At 44.8% G+C, this 17,518-nt stretch overlaps 1 protein-coding gene across 2 annotated transcripts in view; it reads right to left on the minus strand.

Annotated features, from left to right (window-relative positions):
* The window catches only part of DDX46 (DEAD-box helicase 46), a 76,918-nt gene extending 60,433 nt beyond the window's left edge, over positions 1-16,485 (minus strand). Inside the window, exons 1-4 of one of the 2 annotated variants that reach the window (XM_003266394.4) lie at positions 16,264-16,440; positions 11,077-11,265; positions 7,905-8,048; positions 2,184-2,280 (exon numbers count right to left, since the gene is read on the minus strand). In XM_003266394.4, the coding sequence (XP_003266442.1) occupies positions 2,184-2,280; positions 7,905-8,048; positions 11,077-11,265; positions 16,264-16,280 (447 nt within the window). In that variant the 5' untranslated portion in view covers positions 16,281-16,440. Of the gene's footprint in view, positions 1-2,183; positions 2,281-7,904; positions 8,049-11,076; positions 11,266-16,263 lie in introns of both variants that reach the window. The other variant, XM_030828946.1, reaches the window with a different exon arrangement.
* Between the last annotated feature and the right edge of the window lie 1,033 nt (positions 16,486-17,518).

The raw sequence follows: 17,518 nt of genomic DNA on the forward strand, positions 1-17,518 counted from the left end.
AAACCCCATCTCTACAAAAAATACCAAAAAATTAGCTGGGCATGGTGGCATGCACCTGTAATCCCAGCTACTCAGGAGGCTGAGGCAGGGGAATTGCCTGAACTCCCAAATTCCTGGGATTACAGGCGTGAGCCACAGCACCTGGCCTCATGTCTAAATTCTTAAGTCTACATTTTTTTTTTCAGACAGACTCTTGCAGTCACCAGGCTGGAGTGCACTGGCGGGATCTCAGCTCATTGCAATCTCCAAGTCCGGGGTTCAAGCCATTCTCCTGCCTCAGCCTCCCGAGTAGCTGGGATTACAGGCACACACAACCATACCCAGCTAATTTTTGTATTTTTAGTAGAGACAGGGTTTCACCATGGTGGCCAAGATGGTCTCAATCTCTTGACCTCGTGATCTACCCACCTTGGCCTCCCAAAGTGCTGGGATTATAGGCATGAGCCACCATGCCTGGCCTTCACGTTTGAGACAGAGTTTCGCTCTTGTTGCCCAGGCTGGAGTGCAATGGTGTGATTTTGGCTCACTGCAACCTCTGCCTCCCAGGTTCAAGTGATTCTCCTGCCTCAGTCTCCCAAGTAGCTGGGATTACAGGCATGTGCCATCACGCCTGGCTAATTTTTGTATTTTTAGTAGTGACGGGGTTTTACCATGTTGGTCAGGCTGGTCTCGAACTCCTGACCTCAGATGATCCACTTGCCTTGGCCTCCCAAAGTGGTGAGATTACAGGCATGATCCACTGTGCCCAGCCTTAAGTCTAAATTTATACAAATTTTTTGGAAGGCAATTGATAATGTTTATATGGTAAGACCGCACTTTGTATGTAAAAACAGATATTGTGTATAGATGTGCAACTTCTTTCAGAAAATTTTCCCACAGGGTAAATATTATTTAATCTTCCTTTTTTATCTTTCACATCTGGTTATTTTAAAATAAAGCTTACAGCATTAAAAAGAAAAAAATGCCCGGGCATGGTGGTTCACGCCTGTAATCCCAGCACTTTGGGAGGCCGAGGCAGGCAGATCACAAGGTCAGGAGATCGAGACCATCCTGGCTAACACAGTGAAATCCCGTCTCTACTAAAAATACAAAAAAATTAGCCAGGCATGGTGGCGGGCGCCTGTAGTCCCAGCTACTCGGGAGGCTGAGGCAGGAGAATGGCGTGAACCCGGGAGGTGGAGCTTGCAGTGAGCCAAGATCGTGCCACTGCACTCCAGCCTGGGTGACAGAGAGAGACTCCATCACAAAAAAAAAAAAAAAAAAAAAAAAAAAAGAAAAAAATTTGTTGGCATAGAAACAAGTTTGTTTTAGTTTTTGAGACACAGTCTCGCTCTGTCACCCAGGCTGGAGTACAGTGGCCCGATCTTGGCTCACTGCAAGCTCTGCCTCCCGGGTTCACACCATTCTCCTGGCTTAGCCTCCTAAGTAGCTGGGACTACAGGTACCCGCCACCATGACCAGCTAATTTTTTTTTTATATTTTTAGTAGAGACAGGGTTTCACCATGTTAGCCAGGATAGCTTTGATCTCCTGACCTCATGATCCACCTGCCTCAGCCTCCCAAAGTGCTGGGATTACAGGCGTGAGCCACCGCACCTGGCCCATAGAAACAAGTTTGATGGCCGGGAACGGTGGCTCACACCTGTAATCTCAGCACTTTGGGGGGCCGAGGCAGGTGGATCACAAGGTCAGGAGTTCAAGACCAGCCTGGCCAAAACAGTGAAACCCCGTCTCTACTAAAAATACAAAAATTAGCTGGGCATGGTGGTGCATGCCTATAGTCCCAACTATTTGGGAGGCTGAGGCAGGAGAATCGCTTGAACTCAGGAGCCGAGAATGTGCCACTGCACTCCAGCCTGGGCAACAGAGTGAGACAGACAGAAAGAAAGACAGAAAGACAGACAGACAGACAGACAGAAAGAAAGAAAGAAAGACATACAGGAAAGAAAAAGAAAGAAAGAAGAAAAGCAAAGCAAAGCAAAGAAAAAAGAAAAAAGAAAAGAAAAGAAAAGGAAGAAAGAGAAGAAAGGAAAGAGGAAAGGAAGGAAGGAAGGAAGGAAGGAAGGAAGGAAGGAAGGAAAGAAAGAAGGAAAGAAAGAAAGAAAGAAAGAAAGAAAGAAAGAAAGAAAGAAAGAAAGAAAGAAAAAAAGAAAGAAAAAATTATTTTTAAGTTAATAAACATACGCCAGCATCTTTTTCTTTTTCATCCTCCTTGTCATCTTTGTCTTTTTTCTTCTCTTTAGAACTTTCCCCACCATCAATTTTCTCTTTGGACCTAGATCTACCAAAAACATAAAAGAGACAAGAGAAATATCATTCATTTGTACTTAGAAACATTCATTTTTAAATACTTTTTTTTTTTTTTTTTTGAGACAGCGTCTCACTCTGTTGCCCAGACTGGAATGGAGTGCAATGGCGCGATCTCGGCTCTCTGCAACCTCCACCTCCCGGGTTCAAGCAATTCTCCTGTCACAGACTCCCGAATAGCTGAGATTACAGGTGCCAGCCACCACACTCATATAATTTTTGTGTTTTTAGTAGAGACAGGTTTTCACCATGTTGGCCAGGCTGGTCCTGAACTTCTAACCTCAGGTGATCTGCCCACCTCAGCCTCTCAACGTGCTGGGATTATAGGCGTGAGCCACCTAGCCCGGCCTTAAAATACTTTTACAGGTGGGGTGAGGTGGCTCACACTTATATTCCCAGCGCTTTGGGAGGCCAAGGCAGGAGGATCAACTGAAAACAGGAGTTAAAGAGATCAGCCAGGGGAACATAACAAGATCCAATCTTTCCAAAATATACTAAGAATTAGCTGGGTATGGTGGTGTGCACCTGCAGTCCTACCTACTAACAAGGCAGAGACAAGATGATCACTTGAGCCCAGCAGTTCGAGGCTGCAGTCAGCTATGATCCCATCACTGCACTCGAGCTTGGGTGACAAAGTGAGACCCTGTCTCTTTTTAAAACAAAAACAAACAAAAAAAACACTTGGGTCAGGCATAGCAGCTCATGCCTGTAATCTCAGCATTTTGGGAGGCCAAGGCAGGAAGATCACTTGAGCCCAGGAGTTCGAGACCAGCCAGGATAATACAGTGAGACCTCGTCTCTACTAAATTAAAACAAAAAATACATAAGTACACTTATTAGACTTGAATTCCAATATTTAGGTAAGAAATAAACTTCTAAGAGTCAACTGTGTTTTCATATTCCATTAATAAACACCTGGAGGCTGGGCATGGTGGCTCACGCCTCTAATCTCAGCACTTTGAGAGGCCAAGGCAGGCAGATCACGAGGTCAGGAGATCGAGACCATCCTGGTCAACATGGTGAAACCTCATCTCGGCCTGGCGCGGTGGCTCACGCCTGTAATCCCAATACTTTGGGAGGCCGAAGCAGGTGGATCATATGAGGTCAGGAGTTCTAGACCAGCCTGACCAACATGGTGAAACCCTGTCTCTACTAAAAGTACAAAAATTAGCCGGGCTTGGTGGCAGGCACCTGTAATCCCAGCTACTCGGGGGTGGGAGGCCGAGGCAGGAGAATCGCTTGAACTCGGGAGGCGGAGGTTGCAGTGAGCCGAGATTGCACCACTGCACACCAGCCTGGGAGACAAGAGCGAGACTTCATCTCAAAGAAAAAAAAAAAAAAAAAAAACCCGTCTCTACTAAAAATACAAAAATCAGCTGGGTATGGTGGCACGTGCCTGTAATCCCAGCTACTCAGGAGGCTGAGGCAGAAGAATAGCTTGAACCAGGGAGTTAGAGGCTGCAATGAGCTGATATTGCACAACTGCATTCCAGCTGGATGACAGAGGAAGATTCTGCCTCAAAAAAAAAAAAAAAAAACCTTGAAAATATAACGAAAAAAGTTAATCCTATGAAACTAATGGGAAGCATTACTAAATACTTGGAAATTCAACCCAAGAAAAAATGAACATACTACATACAAACAATATAGTTTGTTTACAGGTAGGATAGTTAAAATGTGATAAATGAAGAAATAGACCAATATCTTAATATTCTGCAAGATAATTTACATATGTAGTAACATTTAAAATCCCAAGGGACATGCATTTCTAATGTTCTAATGATTTTTGGGGTTTTTTTTTTGAGACAGAGTCTCTCTCTGTAGGCCAGGATGGAGTGCAGTGGCGCAATCTCGGCTCACTGCAACCTCCACCTCCCGGTTTCAAGTGATTCTCCTGCCTCAGCCTCCCGAGTAGCTGGCATCACAGGTGTGTGCCACCACACCTGGCTAATTTTTTATTTTTAGTAAAGACGAGGTTTCACCATGTTGGTCAGACTGGTCTCAAACTCCTGACCTCGTGATCCATCCACCTCAGCCTCCCAAAGTGCTGGGATTATAGGCGTGAACCACTTCACCCGGACTTCTAATGATTTTCTAATGTTAAAATAACCTGCCATTCTTGGAATAAACCCAACTTGTTTATGCACCCCAACTTACGGCATCTCATAATGAATAAAATTTCTTAATTTTAATGTAATCAAATTAGTCACTTTTTTTCTCCTTTATAATTGGTGCTTTTTAAAGTAGTTTAGAAATCTCTCCAGATTTGATGTAAGATACCTAGAGGTGAAGAAGATACTCTCTAGTACAAACTTCTAAAAGGTTTAGAATTTTGCCATCTAATTTGGTCTTTGGAATTGCTTTTTGCACACAGAATAAGGTAGGCAGTCTTATTTCATAAAAGGATACTAGACAACCCTAGAGCAATTTAAAAAATTTTCTGGCTGGGCACAGTGGCTCATGCCTTTAATCCCAGCACTTTGGGAGGCCAAGGCGGGTGGATCACAAGATCAGGAGATCGAGACCATTCTGGCTAACGCAGTGAAACCCCATCTCTACTAAAAAATACAAAAATTTAGCTGGGCATGTTGGGACACGCCTGCAGTCCCACCTACTCGGGAGGCTGAGGCAGAATTACTTGAACCTGGGAGGCGAAGGTTGCAGTGAGCCGAGATTGCACCACTGCATTCCGGCCTGGGTGACAGAACGAGACTTAGGCTGTAAAAAAAAAAAAAAAAAAATTCTCCACTTATTACATCATCACCTCTGTCATCTATCAAATTACCATGTGTATGGATGCCTTTCTGGGCTCTTTACATGGTTCACTAATCTGTTTGTCCACTGCTAAACAAATTGCACATTGTCTTAATTCCTATAACTTTTTTTTGAGAAGAAGTTTCACTCTTGTTGCCCAGGCTGGAGTGCAACAGTGTGATCTCGCCTCACTGCAACCTCCGCCTCCTGGGTTCAAGCGATTCTCCTGCCTCAGCCTCCCGAGTAGCTGGGATTACAGGCACACGCCACCACGCCCAGCTAATTTTGTATTTTTAGTAGAGACGGGGTTTATCCACAATGGTCAGACTGGTAGCGAACTCCCAACCTCAGGTGATCCGCTCACCTCGGCCTCCCAAAGTGCTGGGATTACAGGTGTGAGCCACCGTGCCCGGCCTAATTTCTGTAACTTTTAAGACAACTCTTGGCTGGGCGCGGTGGCTCACACCTGTAATCCCAGCACTTTGGGAAGCCTAGGCGGGCAGATCACTTGAGGTCAGGAGTTCGAGACCAGCCTGGCAAACATGCCAAAACCCCATCTCCACTAAAAACATAAAAATTAGCTGGGCATGATGGTGGGAACCTGTAATCCCAGCTACTTGGGAAGCTGAGGCAGGAAAATTGCTTGAACCCCAGAGGCAGAGCTTGCAGTGAACTGAGATTGTGCCACTGCACTACAGCCTAGGCAACAGAGACTCTGTCTCAAAAAAAAAAAAAGTATTCAACTCCAACTTCATTATTAATCAGAGAAATGCAAATTGAAACAATAACAATATTGTTATTACGCATCTATCCAGTTGGTAAAAATTTAAAGGACTGACAATTCCAAATACTGAAAAGGGTATGGAGTAACAGCATTCTCATCCACTGGTAGTAGAAGTATCATTAGTACAAACTCTTTGAAAAGCAATTTGAGATTAACTACTAAAAATAAAGCTATGTTTATTCTATAACCAAGCACTTTCACTCCTAGAAATGCACACTAGGAAAAAGTTATGCGTATATATACCAGGTGATACATACACAAAAGCTAATAGCCCCAAAATTAAAACAAACATCCATCTTCAGCAGAATGGGTAAATTATAGGATATTTGCTGACTCTCTTTTTGGACTCAGCCCGCCTGCACCCAGGTGAAATAAACAGCCTTGTTGCTCACACAAAGCCTGTTTGGTGGTCTCTTCACACGGACGTGCGTGAAATTTGGTGCCGTGACTCGGATCAGGGGACCTCCCTTGGGAGATCAATCCCCTGTCCTCCTGCTCTTTGCTCCGTGAGAAAGATCCACCTACGACCTCGGGTCCTCAGACCGACCAGCCCAAGGAACATCTCACCAATTCATAAAATGGGCAAACGGTCTGAGGTGCCTGACGTCCAGACATTCTTTTACACATCGGTCCCTCCCTAGTCTCTGTTCCCATGCAACTCGTCCCAAATCTTCCTTCTTTCCCTCCCACTTGTCCCCTCAGTCCCAACCGCAAGCGTCGCTGAGTCTTTCCTCTTTCTAATCTTCCTTTTCTATAAAACGGCCCCACCCCAACCTCCCTTCGCTGACTCTTTTCAGATTCAGCCCGCCTGCACCCAGATGAAATAAACAGCCTTGTTGCTCACACACACACACACACACACACACACACACACACACACACAATTATGGGATATTTATACCACAGAATACTACTCAGCAACGAAAATGAACTACTGCTATAAGTAACATGTGAATCTCAAACAATGTTGAGCAAAGACACAAAAGAACACATGACTCCATTCATGTAAAGATAAAAAGAAAACATAAATCTAAATTATTTTTTTCCAGATGCAAATGCAGGTGTAAAACTATAAGGAAATGAAGAAAATTACTAGCACAAAAGTCAACAGTGATTTCACCTACAAGGTAGAGAGTTAGGTTAGAGAAGATAAATGGAGGACTTATGCAATACTGACAATGTTTTATTTCTTGACTTTGATGGTGGGCATATGATGTTTGTTTTATAATTACTTAATAAACTACATGTTTTTTTGTTTGTTTTTTTCTGAGACAGAGTCTTGCTCTGTTGCCCAGAGCTGGAGTGCAATGGTGCGATCTCAGCTCATGGCAACCTCCACCTCCGGTTCAAGCATTTCTCCCACCTCGGCCTCCCGAGTAGCTGGGATTACAGGCATGTGCCACCACGCCCAGCTGATTTTTGTATTTTTAGTAGAGACGGGGTTTCACCATGTTGGCCAGGCTGGTCTTGAACTCCTGACCTCGTGATCCGCCTGCCTCGGCCTCCCCAAGTGCTGGGATTACAGGCGAGAGCCAACGCGCCCAACCTTAATGAACTATATGTTTATATTTTGCTCACTTTTTCTGAATTTATATTTCGTTTTTAATTGAAATAGAACTTCCAGAATGGGCAGAGTGGCTCACACCTATAATCCCAGGACTTTTGGAGGCCTAGGTGAGAGGACTGCTTGAGTCTACAAGTTTAAGGTTAGTGAGCTATGTTCCTGCCACTCCACTCCAGCCTGGACAACAGAGTGAGACCCTATCTGAAAAGAAAATGACAGAGTTTCTACAAAGATGTCTATAAAATACATTTCTGATCAATAGTATGTATTAAGTAAGAATACAATGTATTGAATGTTAAAACTGACAGAATCTATTATTTTCCAGTTGAATTATAAACATTATAACCAATTAAAATAAAACACTGCCAACAGTTCATGGTAGGAGCAAATGCAGTTAATTCTCTATAAATATAAACTTAAAGGATAAAAAGAAAGGCGCAGAGAAGGGAAGCAGCCCCCAGTCTGCACTATAGATGCAGCCCAATGATAACATTACCTATTCTCAGTTTTCTTGCTTTTATTTCCAGGACTGGAGGATCGGGATCGCCGGCCCCGGCTTCTACTCCTTGAGCGTCTCCTGTCTCTACTTCGAGATCTTCTTCGCTCTCGGCTTCTGTCTCTCTCTCTACTTCTGGAACGTCTGAAAGGAGGACACTTTTCATTTATTCTATGACCAAATGGAGCTACTATTTCAGATCAGGATTCTGTCCCACATTGAAAGAATCTTAATCACTACCATTATTAAAGGCGGAGGTCTCAATGAAGTAAAGCCAAGTCTTATAAGTGTTCAATGAAAAAAATGAGAATACTCATTTATTTATTTCTTTTTTTTAAAGACAAAGTCTCACACCTGTCACCCAGGCTGGAGTGCAGTGGCACAATTGCAGCTCACTGCAACCTCCGCCTTCTGGGTTCAAGTGATTCTCCTGCCTCAGCCTCTCCAGCAGCTGGGATTACAGATGTGCACCACCATGCCCAGCCAGTTTTTTTTTTTTTTTTGGAGACAGAGTTTTGCTCTTGTTGCCCGGGCTGGAGTGCAATGGCACAACCTCAGCTCACCACAATCTCCATCTCCTGGGTTAAAGCGATTCTCCTGCCTCAGCCTCCTGAGCAGCTGTGATTACAGGCATGCGCCACCATGCCCAGCCAATTTTGTATTTTTAGAAATGGGGTTTCTCCATGCTGGTCAGGCTGGTCTCGAACTCCCAACCTCAGGTGATCTGCCTGCCTCAGCCTCCCAAAGTGCTGGGATTACAGGCGTGAGCCACCATGCCAGGCCAGAGAATACTGATTTCATAAAGATGTTTGTGAAAAAAAAACATAATAAATCTGTAATTAACATCGACTGAAAATCGATGGTCTAAGATAGAATACCTAGTTTCAGATAGCCTAAACCTAAGTATAAGGATGGGCATAATGGGTCTACTAAAAGATCACTGATCTGAAGATGAAGAGGCAAGAATTTCTATCCTGCTACTCCTGGTAACTAATGACATGATACAGGTCAGATCTCCAACTTTCTGGGTCTCAGTTTCATCATCTATAAAATATGGAGACTTCACTAGACATCTTTCAAATCCTTCTTGCTCTAAAATTTTGTGTTCTACTTTCACACCCAGAAGTCAAAGACCAAATGTTAAATAACCATTTTCACTTAAGTACTTGAATTAATTGTGTGAAATTGTTCCTAGGACCACAAAATGTGAAAATGAATTAGTTAGCACTACCCACATTGTCACGGGTAAATATTTTCCCTGAATCCTATGTAACACCAATGTACTCCAATGTCTGAAAAGGATAAAGTTAAATTCTTTCTGTGATCCACTCACAACACAACCTTGTCTTCCTTTCCTATTTTAATGAGAAACTGGGCAAGGTATGGTATCTCATACCTGTAGTCCCAACCCTTTGGGAGGCCACTAGCAACACAGTTAAGACCCCCATCTCTATGAAAAGCTTTTTTTAATTGGCTGGGTGTGGTGTGCACAGATTATTTTCTTTTTTTCCGTTTTGAGATGGAGTCCCGATCTGTCGCCCAGGCTGGAATACAGTGGCACCATCTCGGCTCACTACAACCTCCACCTCCTGGGTTCAAGCAAGTCTCCTGCCTCAGCTTCCCGAGCGGCTGGGAATACAGGCATGCACCAACATGCTGGCTAATTTTTTTTTTTTTTTTTTTGAGACAGAATTTTGCTCCTTGCCCAGGCTAGAGTGCAATGGCATGATCTCTGCTCACCGCAACCTCTGCCCCCTGGGTTCAAGCAATTCTCCTGCCTCAGCCTCCCAAATAGCTGGGATTACAGGCATGCACCACCACACCTCGCTAATTTTTTTTTTTTTTTTTTTTTTTTTTTTTTTTTTAGTAGAGACGGGGTTTCACCATGTTGGCCAGGCTGGTCTCAAACTGCTGACCTCGTGATTCACCCACCTTGGCCTCCCAAAGTACTGGGATTACAGGCGTGAGCCACCATGCCTGGCCAACTTTGTCACTATTAAAAATACAAAAATTATCCAGGCGTTGTGGAGCATGCCTATAATCCCAGCTACTCAAGAGGCTGAGGCATGAGAATCACTTGAACCCGGGAGGCGGAGGTTGCAGTGAGCCGAGATCGTGCCGCTGCACTCCAGCCTGGGTGAAGAGTGAGACTCTGTCTCAAAAAAAAAAATAACTTAAAAAAAAAAAAAGATTAAGGCGCTCTTTAGTTTAAATCTATGACAGCTCATTAAAATAGTTTAAGAGGCTTGGAGAGGGTCTGCTTTGTTTCCTTTTTCTGTCTGCTTTAGAGGCTGCTCTAAACACACTGTTTAGCAAAATGAAGAAAGAAACAGAGAGAGAGAGAGAGAGAGAGAGAAAGAGTGAGGGAGGAAGGGAGAGAGAGTGGAAGGGAAGGAGATAGGGAGGGAGGAAGAGAGAGATGGAGGAAGGAAGGGAGGGAAGTAGGGAGAGAGGAAGGAAATTTTACAAATTTCAACAAGGGTGGCAAAAAAAAAAAAAAAAACGAAGGAAAATTAACACCTTGGTCAGCTCTCCTGGAGCAGAATTGGAATAGAACCCTCTTGAATATAACTTATTGCTTTACTTTTTACTTCATTTTCTATGTCCCTCAGAGGGCTTCAAGGGATATCTTTGGGTTACAGGAAATACAGCCTAAAGTTTCCAAACTAAAAACACTGTTTAACGGCCGGACACGGTGGCTCACACATGTAATCCCAGCACTTTGGGAGGCCAAGGTGCGAGGATCACATGAGGCCAGGAGATCGAGAGCAGCCTGACCAACATGGCAAAACACCATCTCTTCTAAAAACACAAAAATTAGCCAGGTGTGGTGGTGCACATCTGTAATCCCAGCTACTTGGCAGGCTTAGGCATGAGAATCGCTTGAACCCAGGAGGTGGAGGTTGCAGTGAGCTGAGATCATACCACTGCACTCCAGTCTCGGCAACAGAGTGAGGCTCTGTCTCAAAAAAGACATTAAAAAAAAAAAAACTGTTTGATAGAGTCTTTGTAGGCACATCCTTCTGGGTCTAATCAAACAAGCTGGGGATAAAGAAAAGGGCCTGCAATTGGGCCACCGAACTCCAGTTGAAAACATACTTTTCAAGAAGCCTGCTATAGCTGAGAAGGCCCAATTTATCACTGGTCCTTTGGAAATTAATTAATCTCTTACCTCAGACGCTTCCTGTCCCGTGACCGAGATCTTCTTTTATCCCTGCTACGAGACCTCTCTCTCCTCCTATCTCTATCTCTACTTCTAGACCGTCTGTCATCTCCACGTTTACTTCTTTTGTCTGAGGGTGAGCGACTTCTAGACCGACTTCCAGAGCGACCCCGGGATGCCGATCGTTTTCGATAGTGGCTAGAACAATAATAAGTCAAAGATTAAGTTCAGCAAACACCATTAGCTTCTATTATATTTTATTAATTTTTTCTAAAAATAATTTCAGCAGACAAATTTAACACCCAAAGAACTTTTTATGAATTTTCCTAAAATTAGGAGGGAAAAAATGAACCCTTCTGCTTCAGCACAGACACATGTAGAGGTGGAAAATCTGTCTTGAAAGAGAAGCAAGGACAGTGAACAAAACAGACCAAGCTCCTGCCTTTGAGCTCCAGGCAGCTTACATTCTGGTAAAGGAAAAGACGGCAGACAAGTGAAGAAACAAACACTGTATATAATATGTTTATATACAATATAAATATGACATTTGTTACAGTGGCTTGGAGGAAATAAAGGAGCCATGTAGATATACAGGGAATTTTCCACGCAAAAGGCACAAATGCAAAGTCCCTAAAGAGGAAGCTTTGACTGGTGCGTTCAAGGAACGGCAAGGATGCCAGTTGTGGCTAGTGTTGAAAGAGTGACACAGTGTGCCATAAGACAAGGTCAGAAAAACAGCAGGGAAGCCAAACCTGGAAGGCCTTACTGGCCATTATATAAGGACTCTGTCTTTTATACCAAGATGAAAATCTACTGGAAGACTTTAAGCAGAGGAGTGACACAACCTTGTTAATGTTTTTATTTTTATTTTTAGAAACAGGCCTCACTCTATTATCCAGGATGGAGTGCAGTGGTGTGATCACAGCTCACTGCAACTTCAGCTCTCCGGGGCTCAAGCAATCCTCCCACTTCAGCCTCCCAAGAAGCTGGAACTACAGGCATGCGTCACCACACTCAGCTAATTATTATTATTATTATTATTATTATTATTATTATTATTTTTGAGACGGAGTCTCACTCTGTTGCCCAGGCTGGAGTGCAGTGGTGCAATCTCGGCTCACTGCAAGCTCCGCCTCCTGGGTTCAAACCATTCTCCTGCCTCAGCCTCCCAAGTACCTAGGACTATAGGCGTCCGCCACTACGCCAGGCTAATTTTTTTTTGTATTTTTAGTAGAGACGGGGTTTCACCGTGTTAGCCAGGATGGTCTCGATCTCCTGACCTCGTGATCCACCCTCCTCAGCCTCCCAAAGTGCTGGCATTACAGGCGTGAGCCACTGCGCCTGGCCACTCAGCTAATTATTATTATTATTTTTTTTTTTTTTTTTTTTTTTTTTGAGACAGAGTCTTGCTCTGTCCCCCAGGCTGGAGTGCAGTGGCGCAATCTCGGCTCACTGCAAGCTCCGCCTCCCGGGTTCACGCCATTCTCCTGCCTCAGCCTCCCGAGTAGCTGGGACTACAGGCGTCCGCCACCACGCCCGGCTAATTTTTTTTTTTTTGTATTTTTAGTAAAGACAGGGTTTCACCGTGTTAGCCAGGATGGTCTCGATCTTCTGACCTTGTGATCCGCCTGCCTCGGCCTCCCAAAGTGCTGGGATTACAAGCTTGAGCCACCGCGCCCGGCCCAGCTAATTATTTTTATTTTATTTTATTTATTTTTTTTGAGACAGAGTCGCACTCTGTTGCCCAGGCTGGAATGCAATAGCACCATCTCAGCTCACTGCAACCTCTGCCTCCCAGGTTCAAGAGATCCTCCTGCCTCAACCTCCCAAGCAGCTGGGATTACAGGCCTATACCACCACGCCCAGCCAATTTTGTATCTTTAGTAGAGGAGGCAGTTTCACCACGTTGGTCAGGCTGGTCTGGAACTCCTGACTTCAGGTGATCCACCTGCCTCAGCCTCCCAAAGTGCTGGGATTACAGACATGAGCCACCGCATGCAGCCTTTTTATTATTTTTTTTTAATTTCTTTTTTGAGACAAGGTCTCACTCTGTTGCCCAGGCTGGAATGCAGCAGCTCGATTGCCACTCACTGTAACCTCGACCTACTGGGCCCCAGCAATCCTTCCACCTCAACCTCCAGAGTAGCTGAGACCAAAGGCGCACACCACCACGCCCACTAATTTTTTTTTTTGGGGGTAGAGATGGTGTCTCACTATATTGCTCAGGATTGTCTTAACCTCCCGGCCTCAAGCATCCTCCCACCTCAGTCTCCCAAGTAGCTGGGACCAAAAGCATAAAAGCGTGTGCCACTATGCCCACCTATTTATTTATTTTTATTTTTTATTTTTGTAGAGATGGAGTCTTGCTATGTTGCTCAGGATGGTCTCGAACTCCTGGGCTCAAGCAATCCTCCCACTTAATGTAATCCCACAATGCTGGGATTACAGGTGTGAGCCACTGCACCTGGCCTAATGTTTTTAAAGTATTATTCTGGCTGCTGAGAGAAGAACAAACCAAACAAAGGGAGGCAAGGACAAAAGGAGAAAGAACAGGCAGGATTAGCAAAGACCAGCACTATAGCAATCATCCAGGCATGAGATAGTGGTGGCATAGATCAAAATGGAAGGTGGAAAGATTTTGAGAAATATCAAAATCTGGATATCTTGAAGCTAGCACTGATGGGATTTAATGATTAACTGTCAAGTGTGACAGCAAGAGAGAAATCACTTAGTTGCCATTTACTAAGATGGGAAGGCTGAGGGAGGAATAGATCTAGGGAGAAGGTGGATCAGAATATTAGGTATCCAAGTGGAGATATATAGTATGTAATTGAAATATTAGCCTGGAGTTCAAGGAAGAGGTTTCTCCAGAAATATAAACTGGACAGCCATTAGTGTATAAAGGCTATTTAAAGCTATAAATCTAAATAAGATCACTAGGAGATGAATGCACCTGATTATCTCTCAAGTACCTCAAGTTCAACCTGTAGAAACCCAAACTTGTTACCCTTCCCTCCCCAAACCATTAATCATACCAACTTCCAGTCACTAGGCTCAAAACATTAGTTATCATCAATATTTTTCTCTTGCTCTCATTCGATACAATAAGTAAAACACCAATTGGCTGGGCACAGCGGCTCATGCCTGTAATCCCAGCATTTTGGGAGGCCAAGGTGGGCAGAGAGCTTGAGCTCAGGAGTTGAGACCAGCCTGGGCAACATGGTGAAACCCTGTCTCTACAAAAAATACAAAAATTAGCAGAGCGTGGTGGCACACGCTTGTAGTCCCAGCTACTCGGGAGGCTGAGGTGGGAGGATCTCTTGAACCTGGGAAGCATAGGTTGCAGTGAGCCAAGATTGTTTCGATGCACTCCAGCCTGGGCGACAGAGCAAGTCCCTGTCTCAAAAACAAAAAAACAACCAAGTAATACCAATTTCACCTCTGTAATTCCTTTCATATTATATCACCTCCACAGAGTTCCAACTGTCACTATTCTGTATCAGACACATCTACCTAGGAGATTCTCAAAGACTGGTCTTCCCGTTTCTATTATTTTTCCATTAAATCTTACTCATTGCTGTAAGGAGAATTCTGATTCTATTACACACTGTTTACTCAAAATCTTCAAAGGTTCACAAACAAATTCTGATCTTCAAAATCTACAATCCACCCACTTTCTGGGCCCAAGTCCTATTCAGGACCTACCTCCTACTACTTCTCAAAAAAGATAAAAACCCTTCATGAAACCTACACATGCAGAAAAATTGGACTTTTTAGCTATTTCTCTAACATGTTGCGCCTTCCCACCTCTGAGCCTTTCATGCTTCCCTGAACAAACCTAGAGCACAGACCATGCACAGCAGAGAGGTAAAGGAGAAGGCTGACGGGCTAGAATGGACCTTCTTGTGAAGGGCCTTGAAGGCTGTCATAGAGTTTAAATTTCATCTTGGAAGCAGTAGGAACCAATGGAGACTAAGTCAGAGGCATGACATGATCTTATCTCTACTTCAGAAGTGTCACTCTGGCTGTAGTGTGAGGGATCTAACAATTAGGAAAGTAGCAGAGGAAGACAATCAATTCAGAGAATAATCAATTTAAAACAGGTGTAGTAGTCTGGACAATAAATAATTAGGGCCTCAATTAAGTCTGGGACAACCAGAATGGGGAAAGGATGTAGAATCTAACAGGCTGTGGGCAGTGAGAGAGAAGAATGAGTCAAATAAATATCACTTCCAGATTTCTGGTCTGGACAGCCTTCAGGAGATTTAAAACACCATCACAGGAATTTTCTGTAGTTAAAGAAATATTTTTTATCTTCATCCAGGTGACGATTACACGGTTTATATATTTGCTAAATTTCATCAAGCTTTACCCTTACGTTTTGTCCATTTCCCTGATTGTTAATTGTACCTCAACAAAGAACTGTTGGCACTAAAAACAAAAGCCTTCATTGTTCCTAGACATAAAATATCTTTCAGTCATTGCTAAATACATAGCAAATAGTCATTTTTAACATAAAAATCTCAAGGTTCCTAACAATCTATCAACAATCTAAAGTTGTGATGAGATCTAATGAGTTCTAATAAGAGCTCACAGTCCACAACTTCAAAAGGACAGAAAAGCAGGTAACAAAGCAGGTAACAAAGTTACCTGCTTAAATACGAAATCTATTTGCGAAGTAAATGCCCACGCAACAAGTATTTATCGTAGCCCAGTAAAAGCCTAGTCGTGTACAGTGCTGTCGATGCGGTAAAAATGTCTGCCCACACGCTCCTTTCAAGTAACTTGGGAAAAGATCATACGCGCACAAAGAACTAAAATACAGAATGACAGGAGTCGAGGAAATGTTGGAAACGCGAAGCAACAAGCAATCCAACTGGGATCACTTCTGACTGAAGTAATCTGGGCAGGCTCCCTTGAAGTGGCGGGATGTGGTGCCCAATCACTAACGTCCTGGAGGGTTGTTCCCGCTCCAGGGGCTCGAACCCTCCGATGGTAGTGCAGGGGAAGCCGTTGCTGGCCCAAGCACAACTATTCCCTCAGCCGAGGTCCCCCAGCCCTTCCAATGCCCGCGGGGCAGCGCTGGCCGCACGTGGGGCCGCGCCAGGCCTGGCCCGGCGGCTACCTCAACTCCCGCCTCTTTTCCCGACTCCGAGAAGCCGCTCGCCCGCTAGCCCGCTCGGCGCTCTGCCTCACCGTGACTCCCGACCCATGCTGCCGACCGCGGGAATGCTGGTGCCCTTGAGTACCACGCACAGGCGAACCGGACAAACAAGGAGGCTGCGCTGCCCTCAGCGCCGGGCAAACACCAGCGCTAAGCACTAGCAGCAGCTACAGCTGCGGCTGCCATCCCAGCGCGGCCAACGAAAACAGGACGTGCGGGCGCCGGCAGCCGAAGGAAGAGAAAAGCCGACCGGAAGCTGCCGCTCTTCCACAGCGCCCCACCTCGACTGGAGGGCGCATAGCGCCGGCCGCATCGAAAGGTGATGCCTTCGCCCCGCCCAGTCTTCCCGGACTCCGCACCACGCCCCGCTGATTAGTGAGATGGAGCGTAGCGCCTCAGCCTCGCCGGCCCGTGAGGGTGCTTCGCGCCAGAGCCAAAGAGGCATCCTGGGCAGGCTGATGTTTGCCTTAATTTGCGCCAAATAATGCGGCAACTTTCGCCATACACGCTCTTTATTAATGTATACATTCACTCATTTATTTATGTGTTGTCGTATGCCAGGCTTGCTCTAGATCCTGCGGAGCTCACGTCTAGCCCGGGAAACAGAGATGACTAAAGACAGCACAGTGGCTCATGCCTGAAATCCCAGCACTTTGGGAGGCTGAGGCGGGAGGATCGCTTGAGCCCAGGAATTCAAGACCTGGGCAACGTAGCCCTCGTCTCTGCAAAGAAAATAATAATAATAATAGACTTGACTAAAAACACAAGTAGGTATAATACAGCAAGGAGAGTCCACCTTTGGAGAGGGATTCAGAAAAAACGTTTCCTGAGGAAGTGAACTCTGAGGTGAGATTTGAAGACCCAGTAGGTTTTAACCTAGTAGAGAACGAAGAGCTAAAAATACTTTGGCAAAAGATTAGTTCTCAACATTGCTTGCACTGGGAAGCTTAAAAATAAAACAAACAAACAAAAAAAAAAACAAAAAAAGGGCCAGGCATGGTGGCTCATGCCTATAATCCCAGCACTTTGGGAGGCCGAGGCAGGAGGATGGCTTGAGCCCAGGAGTTCAAGACCAACCTGGGCAACATAGTGAGACCCTCTACAAAAAATAAGCAGAATAATTAGCCAGGTGTGCTGGCACGCCTGTGGTTCTAGCTACTTGGGAGGCTGAGGCAGGAGGATCATTTGAGCCAGGGAGGCTGAGGCAGAAAGATTACTTGAGCCCAGGAGTTTGAGGCTGCAGTGAGCTATGATGACTCCAGCCTGGGTAGCACAGATAAATCTCAT

The sequence above is a fragment of the Nomascus leucogenys genome, chromosome 2 (genome assembly GCF_006542625.1).
Source record: "Nomascus leucogenys isolate Asia chromosome 2, Asia_NLE_v1, whole genome shotgun sequence".
Classification (NCBI taxonomy): Eukaryota; Metazoa; Chordata; class Mammalia; order Primates; family Hylobatidae; genus Nomascus; species Nomascus leucogenys.